The 21,337-nt window shown below is 41.5% G+C and overlaps 1 protein-coding gene across 9 annotated transcripts in view; it reads right to left on the reverse strand.

The window, feature by feature from the left end:
* MAP7 (microtubule associated protein 7) overlaps positions 1-21,337 on the reverse strand; it is a 168,033-nt gene that overhangs the window by 10,727 nt on the left and 135,969 nt on the right. For 7 of the 9 annotated variants that reach the window (XM_073893979.1, XM_073893984.1, XM_073893981.1 and 4 more), the window contains 9 exons: positions 18,962-19,075; positions 13,857-13,984; positions 7,829-7,944; positions 7,200-7,483; positions 4,989-5,235; positions 3,681-3,852; positions 3,373-3,474; positions 2,929-2,979; positions 2,767-2,824 (listed from right to left, as the gene is read on the reverse strand). In XM_073893979.1, the coding sequence (XP_073750080.1) occupies positions 2,767-2,824; positions 2,929-2,979; positions 3,373-3,474; positions 3,681-3,852; positions 4,989-5,235; positions 7,200-7,483; positions 7,829-7,944; positions 13,857-13,984; positions 18,962-19,075 (1,272 nt within the window). The remainder of the gene's footprint in view (positions 1-2,766; positions 2,825-2,928; positions 2,980-3,372; positions 3,475-3,680; positions 3,853-4,988; positions 5,236-7,199; positions 7,484-7,828; positions 7,945-13,856; positions 13,985-18,961; positions 19,076-21,337) is intronic. The other 2 variants (XM_073893983.1, XM_073893982.1) reach the window with 1 other exon arrangement.

Raw genomic sequence — 21,337 nt, forward strand, 5'->3', positions numbered from 1 at the left:
CTTCAGTTTCCTCATGAATAAGAATACCTACCTCACAGACTACACTGAGAATTAAATGTCTTAATATACGCAAAGTACTAAGAACAGTGCCCAGCACAATGTAAGTGTGGAAACCACTGTTGTTATTATTTTTGCTTGCACTAAATTGACTTTAGGCAAAAAGTATGTAACGTTGAAACCAAAGCAATTGATGAAGATAGCAGTAAGCTGACTTGATCAGGCTGATGGTGAATATCTTCTGAAGGACTCAGAGCAAATCACCATGAACTACTTTAAGTGATAAAAAATAATTTTTAAACTCAGTTTAGTTCTAGCCGCACTTAAAATGATAGGGATTTCCATGAATGGAAGCCCAGTGAATTGTACGTTATTATGCCACCTCGTCATTCAATGCTCAGTGCTGTAGTACAGCTTAAGCCAACAATATCGATGACAGACTCCAAAATCTAAGCCAGGGTTACTTAAAGTCCTGTAAACCTTCATACAGGTCAGAGTTTCAGGGAACTTTGTGGCAGTTTATGGTTTCAGCTTGACATGAAGGAATAACTGAAATATAATTCCAAGGAAGTGTTATTTCATTTGGCTGGCACAAATTCAGTAAAGCTGCCAGAGATCCAGAGAGTCTGATAACTGAAGAAGTTATTAATAACTTTATTAAAGGGGCCAAAATTTACAAAGCTGGTAATAGGCAGCCTTGGAGATTTCTGATAGATCTGTAAACTCATCTGCCTGCCTGCCCTATGATTCTCTTTGGAGCACTGGCAACACCATTCTGCCCTCAACCACACATGGGACGGGGGAAAAGAGGAATATTTGTTAGACAGATAATCCCTCAGGCCTCTATTTAGCAGTACTAACTCAAACCAGATTAATTATGAGTGTTGATAAACACAGATAGGATGACTGGCAAGTTGCACCTTCCATCTTGCTTTTGTTGATTCTTGGGCTGAGGTACAAAATCATATTTTGTAATATGTATAATTTGTATAATAAATATTGAAAGAATTAATAGGGGAACAGCCAGGAAGGGGAAAGATGTAAAAACAAACAAAAAAAAACAAGGAACCTGGCCATGCATTAACTATAGCAACAGCCCCTCAAAAAACCCCATGTTGGTGCAATTTAAATCCTAAAATGCTCATTCTGATGACTCATGGGGGGTTGTGCCTACATAAAGTCTTCATGAGTTACAACATTTGTGAAGACAACCTGTTAAAAATGCAATGGGGTTGGGGCACGTGGGTGGCTCAGTTGTTAAGCGTCTGCCTTCGGCTCAGGTCATGGTCCCAGAGTCCTGGGATCGGGCCCTGCATCGGGCTTCCTGCTCCGCGGAAAGCCTGCTTCTCCCTCTCCCACTCCCCCTGCTTGTGTTCCCTCTCTCACTGTGTCTCTCTCTGTCAAATAAATAAATAAAATCTTAAAAAAAAAAAAAAAAGACAAGTCTGAATACATTTAAAAAAAAATGCAATGGGGTTAACAGGCAACCATTAGGGTTATTCTCCAATCAAATATAATTAGGGCATCTTGAAAAAAGCATGAAAAGTTCACTAAGAAGGAATCATGACATAGAGAAACTAGGATAGCCTCTTTTGAAATAAAACCAAATCCCAAGATGCCAACATACTACTTTTGAAAACCTCTAGAGTTTACAGAGAAAATTTTTTTTCAAATAAATCATTTCAATTCATCTTTAGTCTTGCAAGAAAAAAACAGCAAAGGAAAGTGAGGTATCTCTGGTGCTTTCTTGTTATATTGACATTGCAGATGAGGAAAGAGGAAGAGTGCATGATGAGCTGTCTACCAACCACCTGTATGTACAATCATGAAGACCACATGGGATCACAGAAGAATCATAAGCTTGGACTCCAGCTGTATGAGCTGGGTCTGCCACCTGAGTGAAGAACTCCTCGGGGGAAGGGACCTGGCCTGGCCTGTTCACACTGAATCCCAGCACCTGCAACAAGGTCTGGCACGTGACAGGTCTCCCAAAATGCTTGCTGACTTCAAGATAAAGCAGTTCTACCTCACAAGGCTGCAGTGGAAATTAAAGAAAGAAAATGTATGCAGGAGGCACCTAACACAAAGAGACCATTTAATAAATAATTGAATTTGGGTACTAACACACTAAGGTACATTTTATTTCAAGCAAATTTGGTTTAAAATCACCAAGAAATTAATCATCTCTGTCCAAAGCCTATAAGTATCAACAACTTTCTAATGAAATTTCAACTAATTTCTAATTTTAACTCTATTCTGAAATCAGAAGTTAAAAGGGTATAAATTCTTTTGTGAGAACTGCCATAAATACAAGTTGTCAAAATGTGTTAAGTTTAGAGTCCTTAAGAGCAAATACAAATACATGCTACTTTAGCAGACAATAAATGATAAATGAAATTTAATTTTATAACACAAAGAAAATTCTTCTAATCGTGTGTATATATTCAGACGTGTACATATCTCTCTCTATAGGCATATATCTATATACACATAGATATATACAAACATATATTCACAAATACGGATATTTGTAATGTAACATGATTTAAAATATTAAGCACACAGAGTATAAACAAATGTGAAAAAACATCTGCCAGAAATGTGAGAGTTTTACATAAGGCGAAAATCTGTGGACTAGATGACACACACCTAAGCTTCTGTAAGTCAATGAGTACCGTTTTTCCCCCAAGTCAATGAATATCTTCATCTCTAGGGAGTCAATCCAAAAATTCTATATTTGAATTTGTTTGAATTCACTGAAATAAATACCTGTTCCTCCAGGGAGAGCTCCCTTGGTTATATCTCCATTTCTCTGATCAACAGTTTTCTACCAAAAAAAAAAGAAAAAAAAGATTTTTTAATGTTAAAGTTACAAGTGAAAGTAAAGAAAAAAAAGCTATTAAGAATAGTTTAAAAATGGCACCTCAGTACCTTATCTGTAGCTTCTGTTCGCCTGGTTCTTTTCATAATCTCCTCGAGTCGCTACAAGAAAGGGAGAATTGTGCAAAGGGGTCAGAGAGGGAAAGAAGGCGAGCCTGGCACATTTCACTGACTAGGCAAATGGGTCTTCCTAACACGTCTGTTACTGTGGGCAATTATAATACCCACTGCTTCAACTTAATTGGCATTATTCACATCAAGCTGGAACTGACTTAAGCCACATGAATCGGAAGGAACTGTTTTTGGTGGGGGCTTACTATGAAGACAGATTTCTTTGGACGAAATGATTAATCCTGGGAGCTACTTTAGTTTATCTGGAATGGGCAGCACACAGTTGCTTTCTGAGAGCGGTGAGCCAGTCTCCTGGGCTTGGGGCTTCAAGTCTGGGGAAGAAGTTACAATTAGCATCCCAGGCTCTGTTTTAGACGCGGTCACCTTTTTCCTTTCCAGGCGCTCCTGCTCTTCTCTCTGGAAATGCTTCTCTCGCTCCTGCCGAACCCTCTCTGCTTCCTCACGAAGGCGAGCTTCTTCTTCCTTCTGGAAACAAGAAGTGAGCCTGTGCTTCAGGCCGGTCGGCCGCCCGCATCCGTCCGGAGGCGGAGGCTCGGGGGTCCACGGGGCAGGTGCGGGATGCGAGCGCGCGCATGCGCACACGAGGCGCGGGGGCCTTGTCCCGGCATGCCGCGCGCTGGGCGCTCTCCTCCGCTCTGAGCGGGCCGGGCCCCGGCCGGGCGGGCGCCTACCTGCTTCTGGGCGCGCTCCTGGTCCCCGCGCTCGCGCCGCTCCCGCTCCTCCGCCTGCCGCCGCAGCTGCTCTTCCCTCTCCCGGGCCTGCTCGGCCTCCAGCCGGCGGGATTCCTCCTCCCGCCGAGCCCGCTCCTCCGCCACCTTCTGCGCCAGCTCCTCTCTTTTTTGTCTGGAAAATGAGACACACAAAGCAGAGATACACTCGGGGGGTGGGGGGGAGCTCCCTGAAGAGAGCCTCGAGTTTGTGGTTGCGGCCTGGGCAGTCTGTTCTGAGGAAAATCTCCACGGGCCACGCTCAGCATGCTTTGGGGACAAAATGAGAAGCCACCCTCTCTTCGTCCTCATTTCCCCAGCCTCACGTTGCGTCGTGGTAAACAGAAGGTAAATGCAACCGCTAATATTTTGAGGAGAGCTTTGTTTTGTGAAAGGATGTGCAATTTAACTATCTTTAAAGGCTAAGACTAGTTTTATCCAATAATGGAACATTTTAGTAATGAATTTGAACACCCCCCCCCCCCCCGGAAATCTTTGCCAATTAATAAAGGTTACAATGTTCTGTTACAAGGGCAGGACGAAGACAGACTATGTAAGCTCCCTGCTGTGATCAAGTGTAGCTGTGATCAATGTCCAAGCTTGCTGCCCAGCACTGGAGCTGCGATCCTCCCCAGAGATGCAATTCTGCTTGTCTGAAGAACAATGTCCTTGACAAATTGGTTTTATTAGCTGCAGGAGGAGGCCAACTAAGCCAACTGTCCCTAGCATCCTGCCCAGCAGGCAATCATGGGGCACTGAACTACCTCTCCCAGCTACTCCCTGAGAGTTCTATCGGGAAGAAAACACAAGCTTTTACTATGCAGCTTTAAAATGATTATTAGAAAGATAATGAGGAAATACGGAGATTAGAAATATGTTGAGTAAAAAAAAAAAATCAGACTGTACAATTGTACCTCTACTGTGGTTAGAATTACATAAACAGATGTCTGTGTGTGTGTCCATATTTATGTACGTGTATAAACCCCTACACTGTTCAGAGACCCAAAATCCACTTTGCCAATTACTGAAAACTGGTAAGATTATGCATAGATTTTTTTCTTTCTTTAAAACCTTTCTCCATCAGTGTTGTACTGTCATTAGAGTAGGAAAATGTGATTTTAAAAAATGACTTAGTGGCCAGAGGCATGATTCTGAAGCAACTAGTCCATTCCCCTTCATCACTACCACCACCTCTTGTCTCTCAGACTGAAGACTTAATCCAAGGTAACCCCAGGATGGCCCTGCTCACTGAGCAATGGTCATTCCCTTTACCTTCCCAGCTCTTCCTTCTCCCTCTTCTCTCTTTCCTCCTTTTCTCTCTGTTCTCGGGCCAGCCGCCTCTTCTCAGCTAGCAGCCTCGTGGCCTCTTCTGGGTCAGTGGTACCTGCGGAGGTCTTGGGAGAAGTGGCGGCAGTCACAGTGTATGGCGAGGCTGGGGCTGACGCTGGGGCTGGGGCTGACACTGGGGCTGGGACCGGCGCTGGAACGGGGGCCAATGCTGGGGCTGGGGCTGAAGCAGCTGTACAAACAGGTACAGGAAGAAAACCAATTGGAAACAAAACCCAAAGAACAAAACAAAAACTAGCATTCCCCACACCCGAGGCCTAGAATTCATCATTATAAAAGAAAAGGGAATGTTTATTACTGTGTGTTCTCACGGTTTCACTGTATTCTATTTGTAACCAAGCAACAGATAACAAAAAGGTACGTGTGTAAGTGAGACATCCAACAAAGCTGACACTCTGTCACCAAGTCTTATTTTTATACAAGTTAATCAGTTAACAACATATATCAAATGTGTACTCAGTATAGAGCCTCACTTTAGGTTCTGTGGGAAGTTATACTCTGAGCAAAAAGAAGATGAGATCTTCCATTTGTCTTTCATTACACTTAAAAAAATTCCTTCTCTTTAGTGACTATTCATTACTAGTGGACCAAAGCCTTTCTATGACCATCCTCAGCATCCTTGCCATGAGCCCAGATTCAGGCTGGGAAGATGACACCCGATGAAGATGAAGAAGTCCCTTTTTGTCTACCTAGAGCTGTCTCCAGGTCTGAGATGGGAGGAGTCAAGGGCCTCTTCAGGAGCCGGCACTCGTATTCCTTACCCATTTGGGCCTCCGTGGTCTGTCCCGATGCCAAGATGCAAGATGGCAGTATAAGTCCTCTGACCTTATCCGCATTCAGGAAATAGCCTAGAGAGCCACTCTACGTGGCCAGGAGTCCCACGTAGATGCTGCGCTGGGAGGTGTGATCTCTGGTATTATAGACCCTCCTTTCAAGATTAATGCATTTTTCTTTGCCCCCAGGACACTTTTTGGCCTTTCTCTTCTCTCTCTTTCCATGCAAATAAATATTGGACTCTTCTACTGTCCAACAACACTGTCACTTGTCTTGAATTATCTATTCTTTCTCTGTCCCTGCCCACATCTTCAAATTAAGTCTCAAGGGGAAAACTTTTGAATGAAGACAATTTTCAACAAAAAATATTGAACTCCTGGTTCCAGGTGATTCTAAACTTCTAAAAAGCATCTGGTTTAGCCTGGCAGAGACGAGATCCACTGGGTCTTTTGGAACAAATTCTGACCTCTGTCAAGCACCATAGGCTAGCTGGTGGTCCTTCAACTCCACTAAACACAAGATAACTGGCCATTCTGCATTTTATCTGACAATTCTGCACAGGAATTGATTGATGAGCTTAGTGTCTTTCAGAGTCCCTGGATCCACCACATACCTGGATTCAGTAGGTCTAAGACAGGGCCAGGGCTCTGTACTTTGAAACATTACAGAAGTGGTAAATTAAAACTATTTCCATAAACTCTTTGAAGATCTTCACTCTAAAAGGGCGAGACTAATCCCATTCATTTGAGTATGAGTTGAACGTAGTCACTTGCTTCTAATGAACAGAATATGAAGAAATTGTGACTTCTGTGTGTATGACTTCTGAGACTAGGCATAAAAGATGTGAATTCCTTGTGAGGCGCTCTCTCAGATCACATTCTCTGGGGGAAACCAGCAAGCGAGTCCAGCAGACAGACTGAGGACATCAAGCAACCCTACGGAGAGGTTCATGTGCCATGAAATGGAGCTCAGCCATGTGTGTGCATCATCTTCCAACAACCCAGCTAAGCTGCTTCCAAACTCCTGACCCAAGGATCTGTGTCATATAACTGTTGTTATAAGCTGCAGAGTTTTAGGCTGATTTGTTACACAGCAGTGACTAATACAAGTAATCCTGAGGCAGGTGCTCTGAACACCACATTTTGTGAAAAACTGGACTCGGTCAATAAAAGGATTCATAAGTCAGATCTGAATTAATATGCTGTGGCTCCAGCGATAGGCTTTTGATTGGATATTTCTTTCTTTATACGTAAGAAAATCGCACGTAGGAAAAGTTCCCAAAATTAACCTTGGAGTAAAATTTCTAAGTCCCCCAAGAAGAGCAAACAACCCGCACTGCATCACAAGGCAACAGAATCTTACCAGGAGCAGCCTCTGGCTCGGCAGGTGTCCCCTCTTCAACTGTGGCTTCTTCCACCTTCACTAAAGGTGTTCTGCCCTTAAGTGATGGCTCATTGGCAACGTTCTGGGGTTCCCTCTCGGGGTCTTTCCTCTCAGGTTCCACTCTGACTTCTCTCTTGACAGGGCGGATGTTGCCAGGGGATGGCGGCCGGACCTGAGCAGGGGCAGCTTTGACTGATCCGAGAGGCAAGGAGGAGGTTGGCCTGGGTGTGCCAGGCAGGTGAGGAAAGGATTTGGATGGCAGCCTGGGCAACACACAGCAGAAAGAGAATGGGAGTCACCAGGGCAGGCTTTGCCAGACCCTTCCCCTCCCCACTCCTCTATCACATGACAGCCCTAGCACGCCAGCACCAGTAAGGAAAAGAAATGAAGATACCGAGCTGGTGTGTTTGTTTCTTATGTGGCAAACACAGAAATATTCACTTTAGAGGCTCATTCCCACCTCCTTTTTCCTTTCTTACAAGGAAAAATGTTATTCCCTAAGTCAATGCTAAACAGCATGGAGAGAATGAATAGTTGGCTTTCAGAGAACAGAGGCTACAATTTCTTCCACACGGGGCAACCCAGCCAACCTCTTAAATTTCTCTTACCAAAGTCGGGAGGGAGCTGGTGATCTTGCTTTGGGATGAGAAGGAGATAGCACTCTCCGAATGCCAGATGTGGGCTGGAAGGGTAGGTTTTCTCTGTCCCTCTCTCTTTTATAGGCCTAAGTTCAGAAAAACACAATAATTAGATTTTGCTATGAGTGGGACAGTCCCATTCACAGTATTCGATAGCGGAGCTGCAACCCATTGAGAGTGACTTTTTGGAAAATTTCCAGCCTTTGTCATTTATATCCATTCCACTCCCACAAAAAGCCCTTGTTAGCTCAAAACCTGAATCTTATAACTGAATTAACATCATCTGACACTAATAATAAAGTTCTGGATGTCTGATCTGGAGTTAAATTTGTTTAAAAAAAATACACTTATACTCTTAGAAAGCACCTATACTTACTTTGTGTCCACAATCACCTGGGGCAACATCTCTCATTGTCTTGTTTAACCCACACAAATATCAAAATAAAAGTCACTTCCATTTCCCCCTTGCCCTCCATTTTAATTCTTTAGCATTTTTTTTCCTATGTTGGAAAATACCGTACTCAGCCTTTTTTTAAATTTATGTGTCTGCTACATCAGACTGAATTCATTTTTTCCCTTTATACTGATACTATATAAGTAATTCCTTTCTAGGGGGCGCCTGGGTGGCTCAGTCGTTAAGCGTCTGCCTTCGGCTTGGGTCATGGTCCCAGGGTCCTGGGATCGAGCCCCGCATCGGGCTCCTTGCTCAGCGGGAAGCCTGCTTCTCCCTCTCCCACTCCCCCTGCTTGTGTTCCCTCTCTCCCTATCTCTCTCTCTGTCAAGTAAATAAAATCTTTAAAATAATAATAATAATAATAATTCCTTTTTCACCTAATGGCCTTTGAAGGAAGAGTCAGGTTCAAGGTGAAGCATTTTAGCTATTTTCAATCTTAAGGATAAAATTGAAATGGGAGAGTGTGTCAAAACATCATTCCTTTTTTAACTGCATATGAGAAATTCAGCCAGGGAGGTGATACCTTTTCTAAGTCAAAATGAGCAAACGGGAACCCAGAGTGTTTGGTAATCTATAGTCAACCAAGACAAAAAGACAGAAACAAAAACAACAAACAACAACAAAAACCGCACAGAGCAAGGAAGACTCATTCTAAGTATGTAAAACGTGCCAACAGTGTCCTGGGATGGGACTGGATACTAGCTGGAAGCACCTGTGTGAGCACCTGTCAGTACTTTACTCTGTGGGACCCTTGCAGGAAAGCAGACTGTGAGAGGCCAAGAGAAGGGACAGAACTTGATCTATTTTATCTAGCCGCAGGGCCAAGAAGCTGGTAGTGTACCCTTTTTCTCTCCTTTCTGCCTGGTGCAAGCATCAACTTCCTTCTTTCTACCTTCCTCCCGCCCCCACCGCCCTTGTTCCCCTTCAGTGTCCCTTGTAATTGCTTCTCTCCACTTTCCTTAGTAGCATCCTAGTGGATGGACTGGGCTAGAGGTGCGGGGAAAACAGGAGTATCAAATAATACTCAGTGTCTTCCCAGAATTTCTAAATAAAACAAATGAAGACTGGGGCAGGAAAGAGCTTTTATAAGATGTGTGTCAGCTCTCTATCACTTGTGGCTGCATGACCAGCCTTTGCCCCCATTTCTGGTTCCAGAAGGTGGGAGGTGGGGCCTCAGAATGCAGCTGTTGTCCCTGGTGGTAGAAGTGGCAGCCAGCATAGGGGACACTTCTGGCTGCGATACTGGGGGCAATTACGTCTCTGGCATATCAGTGCCAGAGCGGAAGGCAGGGCCTCTTCCCAAGGGAATGTGGGGTTAAGCACCTCAAGTAGCTTTTTTTTTACTTTCTCTCAAAACATTTTACTTTGGCTGAAGTCAAATTAAGGAGACATCTGAATGGGAAAATAAGTCAGGAAGGGTAATTTTGTGACATGGAGGAAACAGGGATGAATTTCATCATCTGTGTCTTGACAAGACAGGAATTGAAGGAAAGGAAAGAACCTACAAAGAACTGTATAATCCTTCCTTTTGGATTAAAAAAAAAAAGTTAAAGTGCCATTGAACCAATTCTTTCTTTCCTAAAACTGCCCTCCCTTTAATCACCTTAAAGGGGTAGGGAAACAGGCAAAGAGGTTTAGAAAAATGTTCGGTACTTGAGACGACATCCTCAGGCAGGTAGATGGTTTTACCCTCTTAGTTTTTTTAGGTGTCTTTTTACTGGTCTTGTTAACCAATCACCTATTTGGGTACCACACATGTAAAGGCATTCCTCATCCTCCCCCTGATCTGAATTAATAGCCAGTGGTCTGTACAATAATCTCTCCTATAAACATTTCCCACAAGGTTAATGTGGAACATACATGGCAAGGTGCATATGTCAGCGGACACTGTACCAGCAGGACAAAGGTACAGTGTACAAAACCAAAGCTTTGATTTTACAATTAGAGTTAGGTTTAGACTACAAATAACGTTCAAGAGAGACAATATAGACCGATACTCCAAGGCCTGCTGTCCAACAGAACATTCTGTGATGACAGAAATGTTCTACATCTGTGCTGTCCAATAAGTTAGCCACTAGCCACATTTTGGTCATTTGAGTTTAGATCTAAATGAATTAAAATTAAATAAAATTGAAAAGAAAGTTATGAAAACATTTCTATTTATAATAGCATCAAAAAGAATCAAATCCTTAGTAATAAACTTAACCAAGAAGGCAGAAGACTTCTACACTGAAAACTAAAAGACATTGCTAAAAGAAATGAAAAGAACATAAACGGGAAGACATTCTGTGTTCACAGACTAGAAGGCTTATTGTTAAAATGCCAATACTATCCAAAAGGATCTACAGGGTCAAAGCCACCCCTATCAAAATCCAGTATTATTTCTTGCAGAAATAGAAAAATCTATCCTAAAGTCATATGAAACTTCAAGGGACCCTGAATAGACAAAACAATCTTGAAAACAAAGAACAAAATCGGAGGTCTCCCACTTCCTGATTTCAAAACATACTACAAAGCTACAGTAATCAAAACAGTGTGGTACTGACATAAAGAGAGACATGGAGACCAATGGAGTCGAGAGCCTGAAATAAATCCTTATATACATGGTCAAAGGACCCTCAATAAGGGTGCCAAGACCACTCAGTGGGGAAAAAGACAGTCTCTTCAATAGATGGTGCTGGGAAAACTGGATATCCACATACCAAAGAATGTAGTTGGACGCTTACCTTACACCATATACAAAAACTCAAAACGGATTAAAGACCTAAATTTAATGCTTAAAACTATAAAATTCCTGCAAAAAAAGTGGGAAGCTTCATGACGCTGGATTTGTAATGAAGGATTTCTTAGATATGACACCAAAAGCACAGTCAATAAAAGCAAAAATAGACAAACGGGACTGCATCAAACTTAAAAACTCCTGTGCATCAAAGGATACAATCAACAGAGTAAGAAAGTAAACTACAGAATAAGAGAAATACTTGCAAATCATATATCTGATAAGAGATTAATATCCAGAAAATGCAATATCCAGAATATGTACATATCCTACAACTCAACACAAAAATTAAAGATTAAACAAATTAAAGAATAAGATTAAAAAATGAGCAAAGGACTTGAATAGGTATTTCTTCAAAAGAGATATGTGAATGGCCAACAAACATATAAAAAGATGTTGAACATCATCACTGATCATTAGAGAAATGCAAATCAAAATTGCAATGAGAGAGCACCTCACACCATTAGGTTGGCCACTATAAAATAAACAAAAACCCAGAAAATAACAAGTGTTGGTGAAGATGTGGAAGAAGTGGAACCCCTCTATACTGTTGGTGGGACTGTAAGTAAAATGGTGCATTTGCTATGGAGAACAGTATGGCAGTTCCTCAAAATATCAGAAATAAAATTACCACAAAATCCAGCAATCCCTCTTCTGGGTATATACCCCAAAGGACTGAAGGCAGGATCTTGAAGAGATATTTGCTACCCACGTATACAGCAGGGCTATTCATAGTGCTATTCATATTCAAGAGGCAGAAGCACCTCAAATGTCCACCAGCAGACGAATGGATTAACAAAATGTGGCATATGTGTACGTGTGTGTTCGTGTGTATATGCATACATACATACAATGGAATATTATTAGCCTTAAAAAGGACAGAAATCCTGTCACACGCTACAGCATGGACAGACAGATCTTAAGGACATTATGCAAAGTGAAATAAGCCAATCATAAAAGGACAAATGCCGCATGATGCCATTTATAGGACGTGTCTAAAGTAGTCAAATTCAAAGAAACAGAAAGTAAAATGGTGGGTTGCCAGGGTTTGGGAGAGGAGGAAATGGGGAATTGTTGTTCAGTGGGGATAGTTTCAGTTTTGCAAGATTTAATTAGTTCTGGGGATAGGCTGCACAACAATGTGAACACTACTGAAATGTACACTTAAAAATAGTTAAGATGGTAAATTTTGTTACATGTTTTTTTTACTATAAACATTTTTAAAAAGGAAATTAAATTGAAAATTCTGTTTGTCATTCTCACTAGCCACTTTTCAAGCGCTCCATGACCACAGGTCGCTGGTGGCTCAACTGAATTCCACAGGGCAGCTCTGGGGTATAAAAGACTTGTGAGTCACTTCTGGAAATAGGTATTTGCCTAAATATTTGGTAAAGAGGTGAAAAGATGATGAATAAATCAAATACAGGATGAGGAAGGCATCAAAAAAAATTAAAATGGGTGAGAAAGTGCAGCTTCTGAATCATGTGATGACAAATCCCTCTCCTTTAATCTGTTGACCAAGGGTCAGCTCTCATCCTTTCCTCCTGGTGTGTTAGGTTGTGTTTTTATCCATAACAAGATGCTTTTCCTTTGCTAAGTGCTTCTCCCTCTTCAGTAAGTCCCCAACCTTTGGGGGCAAAGCTCTTCTAACTATTGCTTTTTATCCACAGGTAGGCTCTCTGAAGCTCCTGTGCTAATGATGAACAACTACCCAGACATCAAAGGTAGTTTCACCTCCAAGCTTCACTTGCAAGACCTCCTTGTGGGGCTGGAGGTCTGGCTCAGTCAGGAATTAAACACTGATTCCTGAAAGCCTGGGGCTCGGAAGAAAACTGCCTAGAGGCAAAGCCATCAAGCTCTCACACAACCCTCAAATTATTCTCAAACATTTAAGCAAAATCCTTTTAAGTGTCCATCAGCTTTATAAATCCCTGGGAAGTTAAGATTTAAAAAAAAAAAAATTGTTCAGCCTTTCATTAAACAGGTCGTGGTATTCCCATGTGAGAGAGGCAATGGGATCTTCTGGTTGACTGGGGAATCCTTTAAGAGAAGACCACACAACCTTATCTACTTCTTTCAACAGATACTAAATAACACACAGTTTGAGGAAGAAAGATTCTTAGAGACACACAAGTTACCTCATTGCATTTATGGCACGAAATTATAGGTGAAAACTCATGTTAGCTCAGCCACCTTGCCAGTAATTACAAGTACAAATTATATTCTTCACTTGCAAAATTTGAGTCTATAACACAGCCCAGTTGTGGGCTTTCAAGAATTCGTTACCTAGCAAATCACTAGTGTTTTCAAAATACTTTGTTCCTGTATTGTAGGATTTGGGCCTTGGATTAGCTAAGCAGACAAAAATTCTTTATTTTGCTTTTTGGTGAATCACATTTAGAGTTCAGCCAGCTCCTGGATATGGTTTAATAAAATGCAGAGGCAGAGGCAGCCTTCGAGGCCCACCCCCCCTTCCGGGGCTTTCTGACTTGCAAACATGAAAAAGCGTGCTGGCGTGGCCTTCAGTCGTACACAGGTCCCCATATGGTACTTCAGCCGCACGCACGCCCTTGAACGGAGAATAGTTTTCATCCTCAAATTCACATATTTTATGGGGAGCCCAACTCCCAAGTGGAGAGGAAGCACGGGGACACCACCCAGGTGTGGGCACCTCCCACTCTGACACCCACACGGCAGCCGGGGCTGGTGTCCACCCTGCACAGAAACGGCACAGACCCGCCTGGCGGCTCCCACCGGCTACTCACCGCGGTGCCGTGAGCCGTCCTCCTTCGCGCTGAGCCCTCCGGTGGCGTTACCAAGAATTTTGGCCGATCCGTCAGATTTCTAGAGTGTGCAGCTTTGGAGGACATGATGTTGATGGGGCTGCAAGATGCTGAACGAGGACAAATGGGGATAACTAGGGTGTAGGTGATTGTTTTACACACAAGAGTGCCAGAGGAGCAGTTGAAGGAAAGCCAAAAGCAGGTTCAGGAAAAGGAGCAAAGCAGAGATAGAGAGAAAAGTAGGGAGAAGAAGTTATTACCTAAAGGTGTCCAGAACCATCATATTCCAACTCTCCTCACAGTCCTATCAGTTTACGGTGTGTCCAAAAAGAAGCCATGTCCAAGTGAAAAATCTAGACTATGTGAGTTCTTTGGCTATTTAAATAGTGATGAAAGATACAGATGTAGTCTAATAATTAAGGAAAGCAATGGGCTTATATTCCTATGAGCTGATGGTTCTGGTAAAACACTACATTAGTGACAGATCATTTTTATATAAGGACTGTTTATAATCAGATTTTTCCTAATTAGCTTTAAGATGGGACAGAAGGTGGAGAGACAGGAAGTAAGCAAGCAGGCAAGCAAGACTGACGCCAGCTATTTCAGGATAAGGTTCAACAGCCAGTAGAAAAAAAGCAACGGGATTTTTACAGTGTTAAACAACCAAGTCTTACTAGGTATTATAAGGATAACTAAAAATTGTTTTGTCTATTTAAAGCCAAATCAGATGCATGGCTTCTGGGTTTTCCCAAAAAGCCAAGGCATTTGATGGTTTATTAACAAGGAGTAGAAGGTATGGGGAGATGAGATGTAATCATTTCAAACACTGAATAGAACATACATATGTTAGAACTGCCAAAAAAAAAATTGAATCGTGAATAGCTTTTACTGTTTTACTCAGGTTGGTATTTTTTTTTTTTAATTTCTGACTATTCACCTTTACAGGAACATTGTCATTAACCAAGTGATTCTGGGCAAAAAATGGGTTTAAGGAAGTTCATATACCACTACACAAAAAAAAGTGTGGGTTCTAAGTTTCCAAGGTTCATTTTTCAGATCTCACCCAGAAATCTTATCCTCCAGCAAAAAAAAAAAAAAAAAAAAAAAAAAAAAAAGACCAACATGACTCCTGAGGAGAATACTCAGGAATCCATCCTGAATCCACATCCAAGAATGTGCTTGGATGATGTTATAAAATGACTTTACGTACCTATTGCCATTGTAGCAAACTTTTAAAAAGACTATTATTTCAGCTAAGTATAATAGTATTTACTAATAAAAACTCAAAAAGTTCACAAGGCAAATTACGAATTTTGGAATTATAGAGTTAAAAATGTTATTTTGGTTTCATTTACAGACAGAAAGTTGATCAGATTTCTTATTTATTTACGGGCTCTCTTATTAAACGATTTGCATTATCTTCTGGTGTTGCTAAATGGTCAAGGCAGGGAATGGACTGGAAATTGCATTCTCTTTTCCAATCCTCTGAAAACAGAACTATGGCTTCAGGATAAACTAAAACGTTTTGCATTCCCCCTCAGTCCTCCTTAAAAGAATATGTGTATCTTAACTTGGGAGTTCACATAAACTTTGCTTCAGAACTTAATGGTGAAGGAAAATTCCTTTTTTTGTGAGAAAGGAGAACCTAGTCTCATTTGGCTTCTTGTGATCACAGGGGAAACTATTTGAAAATAACCCTTTTCAAGCACCACACAAAGCATTTGCATTTCCCAGACATGGAAGAATTCAATAATGCAAAACTCTTCCAGGCCACTCAAATGCATTTAAAGAATAAGATCCTGGCACAAGGTACTTCTGTGGGATTAATGACCAGGAGAGGCACCGAGCACCCAGGGCACAGCCAGAGGCCATTTACCTTGCTCCAGAATCAAGAAACCCTAGCCCACAGCCCTGCTCTGAGGCCTGGGTCTGACAGGAAAAAGGAAACACAGAAATGGGAGTTCATTTTCCTCCAGTGGAAAATAATTTCAGGGGTATCTAGGGAGCATTTCCCGAGATGATCATGGATCTAAGCCAATCTCATCACCCCTGTGGTTCATTCTTTATTACAGCGCTGAGGTACTATTAAGCAAAGGGAGAAAATATCCTTAAATCTATTGAATGCAGTTTGTACAAAAAATCCTCAAATTTAATTGTTCAAGGAACATCGTCTGGCTAAAACAAACACTGTAAATTCTAAGGACATTAGGTTTCATGGAACGGGTTGTTGTTGTGAATAGCAACTACTGAAAAACCTGAAACCTTTAAATCATTTACTGGAATCATCTTGCCCTTCTGAAGAAAAGAGTAAGAGCAATAATATACAGTATTTTGATGTTCCCAGAGTGCTCTTGGTATCCCAAAGTAGTCTTATTAAACATGAAGATTCTTCTATGGAGTGTCCAGTAGAAAGTCTTCTATAATATCTCTATTTCCTTCTACTCTTGGTAACAAGTGTGCATTAATGTAACTTATTCAAGATCTTCTAAATGAACTATATGTGAAAAGGTGCAGAGAAAAGATAATGCAGTACAAGTGGCTGGAGTATAGCACAGAGAATAGAAAATTTATAAAATAATAACAACATTTATTGAGGGCCTACTATGTACAGGTACTATTCTAAACATTTTATATGTATCAACTCTTTTAACCCTGAGCCGTAATGATCACATGTATTTTAAATGTATTTTAAAAAAATGGGTGTGGAGGGGCGCCTGGGTGGCTCAGTTGTTAAGAGTCTGCCTTCGGCTCAGGTCATGATCCCAGGGTCCTGGGATCGAGCCCCGCATTAGGCTCCCTGCTCAATGGGAAGCCTGCTTCTCCCTCTCCCACTTCCTCTGCTTGTGTTTCCTCTCTCGCTGTGTCTCTCTCTGTCAAATAAATAAATAAAATCTTAAAAAATGGGCACTTAGAAGTCAACCCAAAGCAGTGGTCACAAATGAGAGGTAGGAGACTCTTGCAAATTTCAAGTGCTCTTACTGCTTGTTCTGGGAGTTTGCAATTACCAAACACCCTAGGGGTAAGGATGGCTGTTTTGATCTGCTCTTGTAACCCTGGCTCTGGATGTAGGTCATCCTCTTGCCAATGGCAACCAGATAGAAGATGAACTCAAGAGACAAGAGTAAAATGGAAAGACAAGGAAGAATAATCGTGGAGAGCAGATGGAAAAAGGAAAAGAGAATACAGTGTTTTTGACAAGATAAACATAAGGGATGTTTACATATAAAATTTCAAATGGAAAAAAATTAAAACAACAGTTTTGGTTCATTAAATATAAGCTGTATCAATGCAACAATAAGGTAACAATGATCTAAGGAATGTATTAATAAGAGCGACAACTCAAGTAAAGGCTTATGCATTGCTTCACCATAAAATAAATTACAGAAATGTATCCATTTGTGAAAAGGAGAATGGGAAAGATGCAAAGTAAAGAACAGCCAGTTAGCAGGTAAAAAGCACCCCGATTGAGTAGAACAGTGAAGAGAGAATGTGGGAAGATGGGCCGGCAGAGTGGGTGGAGAATGAGTGAATAATGTTGTAAAGGACCAGAGGAGAAGCGAAAAGAATTGACACAAGTTAGTGGTGACAGAAACAGCAAAGACAGACACTTTTTCAGCTGCGAAGCAGTCATTCAGTATGAAACAACAAACGAGGTGGAGATTCCAAAGCATGAGAGCCCTAAATTATTTAGATCCTACGAAACAGGACTAAAAGCAATGTTACAGTTTCTTCAATTAGCTGGACATTTGGAAAAACTTTCATGACTTGTGTAAGAGTATGACATTCCCAGAAAGAAAGTAAACTATCTTGAAATTAGCTGTACTTTCTCCCCAGGAAAAATCTCAGATGCGATGTGACAGCTGACAGGAGAGTTCCTTCACAGAAAACACAGAAAGCTGTGGTCCAGCTAATTGAATGCACAACTGTACACAGAGCATCACTCCAGGCACCGAGGATGGAGGGGGGAAGCATGTTTAAGACCCAGTCCACCAATTAGAATTCTAAGTGGCTCTGGTATAAGTCACTTTATTGTCACTGCACTTGGTTTCCACAAGCAGGTGGTAGGAATGTCTGCACTTGGTTTTTCGACTGCCTCCTGGGGGTATTGTGAGAATTAGGGTTGTTATTAGCTCACTGGGCACCAGAGATGAAAAAAAATCATAAAACCACCAAGAATGATTTGCAAAGATGGCTAATGAACATGAAGAGACTTGCAGAGGCAAAGTATTTTGGAAGGGAACTTTATGAAGAGGCTATGTAATTTCCCGAGTGCCAAGACAAGGGCTGCTAGGCTGCTTACAGAGATATACCTATTGTGCCCAGAAATATTTGGGAAAAACCAAATCAACTCACCACAAAAGAGATGTTGCCAAAAGCTGAAGATGTGTCTTTCTTTCCAGCTAGATCTAGGCTCTACACTAACTTCTCATTAAACTAATTGGCTCATTCAGGCATGCTTTGCATTTCAAAAACATAGAGGAGTTATAACTAATTATAATAACCAGTACTTGGCACATTCTCCATATTTTCAAAGTATGTAACAAAGAAGAAGACTGTAATTAGCCTTCTCCACAGCTCTTAGAGATTTGAGAGGGTACTAATTCCTAGATTACATACGAAAGCCTGGTGCAGGCAGAAGTTGCTAGGCCACAGCCACATCATGAAACTCTTGCTTAAGTCGACCTGGGCTTTGATTTTAGTCTCAAGTCCATCTATCAGTATTAAATATTAAATCATATCTACCTCTGATGGTCTGCTCAGATGCAGGGGCAGAGAGAAAGGCAGGGAAGGGGTAGGTTTTTCTGGTGAGGTTACAAACACACAGAAGCATCTGAAGCCATCTGATCACAAGGAGGGGCATCTTTTGTCTGCCTGGCATCTGGTGTCCAGATAAAAGGCGAAGAGGAAACAGTACCAGGAGCGTGAAACCAACACCAACAGACATATCGAAAGCCACTGCACCCAGGGAAAGAGAAGCAAACACAATGGGGAAGCCTGAGACATAGTTAGATGGACCGGGGTGGCTCAGGTGTGCTTTAAAAGGAGGACTTTACCTCACTAAGAAAGTTGCACTTTGACAGTTTTACCTGTATCTCCAGACAAGGCCGCTGTGCTTTTACTTCTGGCCAGGAACGAATGTGTGGGCGTCAGCAGTCTGTTAACAACGCTGCTCTCCCATGGGCTGAGCTGCAGGCGGCGAGCTAGACGTCACCACATAAGCAAGATGTTAGAGGAATTCTTTCTGGGGGGGCAAGCGGGGCAAAAGCATCATACTTATTGCTCATGTGCCAGGCCTTCAGGAGACGAGGCTCTCCAGGGAGGACAGCAGGAATAGGGTCTGGGAGACAGGAATTCTGCCCCGAGGAGGAGCTATTCCATAATGTTGCCTTTCTTCAAGATGTTAACTTTGTGATGGGCTCTATGTTAGTTTTATGGATGCAGATCTTGCTAAACCCCTCCTTTAGGAGTGAACAGGTAACAAAACAGAAATATCAACATCACCGTCAGGTTTGGCATGTAGTTGTACCTATCTGCCTAATCAGGACGGGCAGGGACTAATGGCACACGCCTCAGCCAAGGGGCTTCCTAAGTATGCTGTATAATCAGCTCCAACACAGGCTGTGGCAGCGTAATGCAGGACTGCATTTCTATATAAATGCAGACAGAAAGGCTCTCCATTACATTTTGCTAGACGTCCATGAACTGCTACTTTGTCAACTGGGGGGAAATTAGATCTAACAAAAGGAAGGAGGGCTCATGCAAAGTTCTGTCTGGGATTTCCTTTTGACTTTTCCACTTGGCCAGCCATGTTCCTTCAGGTCCCTGTTTGGCAATAACATAAACATTTTGGTGGAAGATAAGGGCAAAGCTGAAGCAAGATGAAATTAAACAGAAAACTAAAATCCAATATAAACTTAATGTGAGAAATTGCTAGTGGGTGTGTGAAGATTCCAGAAAATAAATTTAGAATAATGCAGTGAATATAGTCCCAAACTGTTCTGGGGCCTGGTGGCAAGACCACTGTTAGGAAATGCATGCTAATTATAAATTAATGACTTCACTTATATTGTTAGCTTCCAGTGGTGGCCTATGAAAATATAGAAGCTACTTTCCAAAAATATCAGGGAAGAAGCTTGCAAAATCCTACAAGTATCATTAAAGTAAAGTAACCATATATCTCTATCTCAGGGCACACTCCCAAGTCACTGATAAAAGTCTTTAAAACTGTCTAAACCTGACAAAGCCAGTTCTGTTCTGTATCATAAACAGCAGGTGCAAATCCTCTTGCTTCTGGAGCGATTGTTCTCTCAAGAACCTTTTATATGTTGTATTTTAAGGGATGACATTTAAACTCTAAAAAACTAGTTTTGGTTAACAGAAGTTATCTGATATTAAATGTTGGCATAGGAAATATCTGCTCCTATTTGAAAGGAACTACCAACCTCCATTAATTACCTTAATTACCTGACTTTATTTTTTAAAAAGTGGTTATTTTGATCAAGGCTGCGGTGAATTTAAGAATTAGTGAATTATTTATTAGATTTTCTGTTATTAGGAGAGTCTTCACAGTTAAATCTTATCTGACAGACGTAAATAAAAGGATTATATAAATATGTATATGTTGTGTATATATACAATTATACATATATAATAGAGTAACAGTTACATGGCAGAATGACAGCGGAACAAGGGCTGTTATACACCATAATATGGCAGTGTGTGTATGTGAGCACCAACAATGGAACTGAGTGTAAACTAAAAGTAGAATACAGTCACGTAAGAAAACCAGTGGGGAAGAGTGAGGAGGATGAAATGAAAATCTTCAACAGAACTCTTTTTTTTCTAGGAGATGAGAAGGGGAAGAACAGAGGAATGCTTCCTTTCCTTGATAAACTCTGCGGGATGACTGGCTCACAACTGCAGGGACGGTTTACCGTTGAGAAGACAGGTCTTTTCTTTCCCCCTGGATTAAGAAATTCATTAACTTTATTTCTGTGAGTCTTTAAAGCATCAACCAAAGAATTTGCCTCAAATGAAGATTCAAAACCCTCTTGTGTTTAAAGCAAATCCAAAGAGATTTGTTTTACAGATCTAACAGCGCGAGTGAAAGATTTTGCCAGAAGGAACATGCTTCCACTTCTGCGTTCATTACTATGCCCTGAACGAGAGAGAGATCTCCTTCAGAAGATAACTTTTAGTAAAGGTTAGGACAGGAGAGTTGGTTTATTGTCCCCCCACCACCACCTAGAGGCGCCTGATTTTAAGATGACAAGCCTCTGAAGGAAGAGATGTTAATTCTCATGAAACAATATTTAGTACTGATCCTACTTAATCACTTACTGAGATACTGATGATTCCTATAACAGACCATCTGGACCAGGGGGGCATACAATAGATATCTGTACTACTCCAATCTTCCATACGCAGGAAATCACTGTTCAGTTTCCGATGGGTGCCATGCA

Source organism: Callorhinus ursinus, unplaced genomic scaffold, assembly GCF_003265705.2.
Source record: "Callorhinus ursinus isolate GAN/ISIS: 27379988/994484 unplaced genomic scaffold, GSC_fseal_2.0 scaffold6, whole genome shotgun sequence".
Taxonomy (NCBI): Eukaryota; Metazoa; Chordata; class Mammalia; order Carnivora; family Otariidae; genus Callorhinus; species Callorhinus ursinus.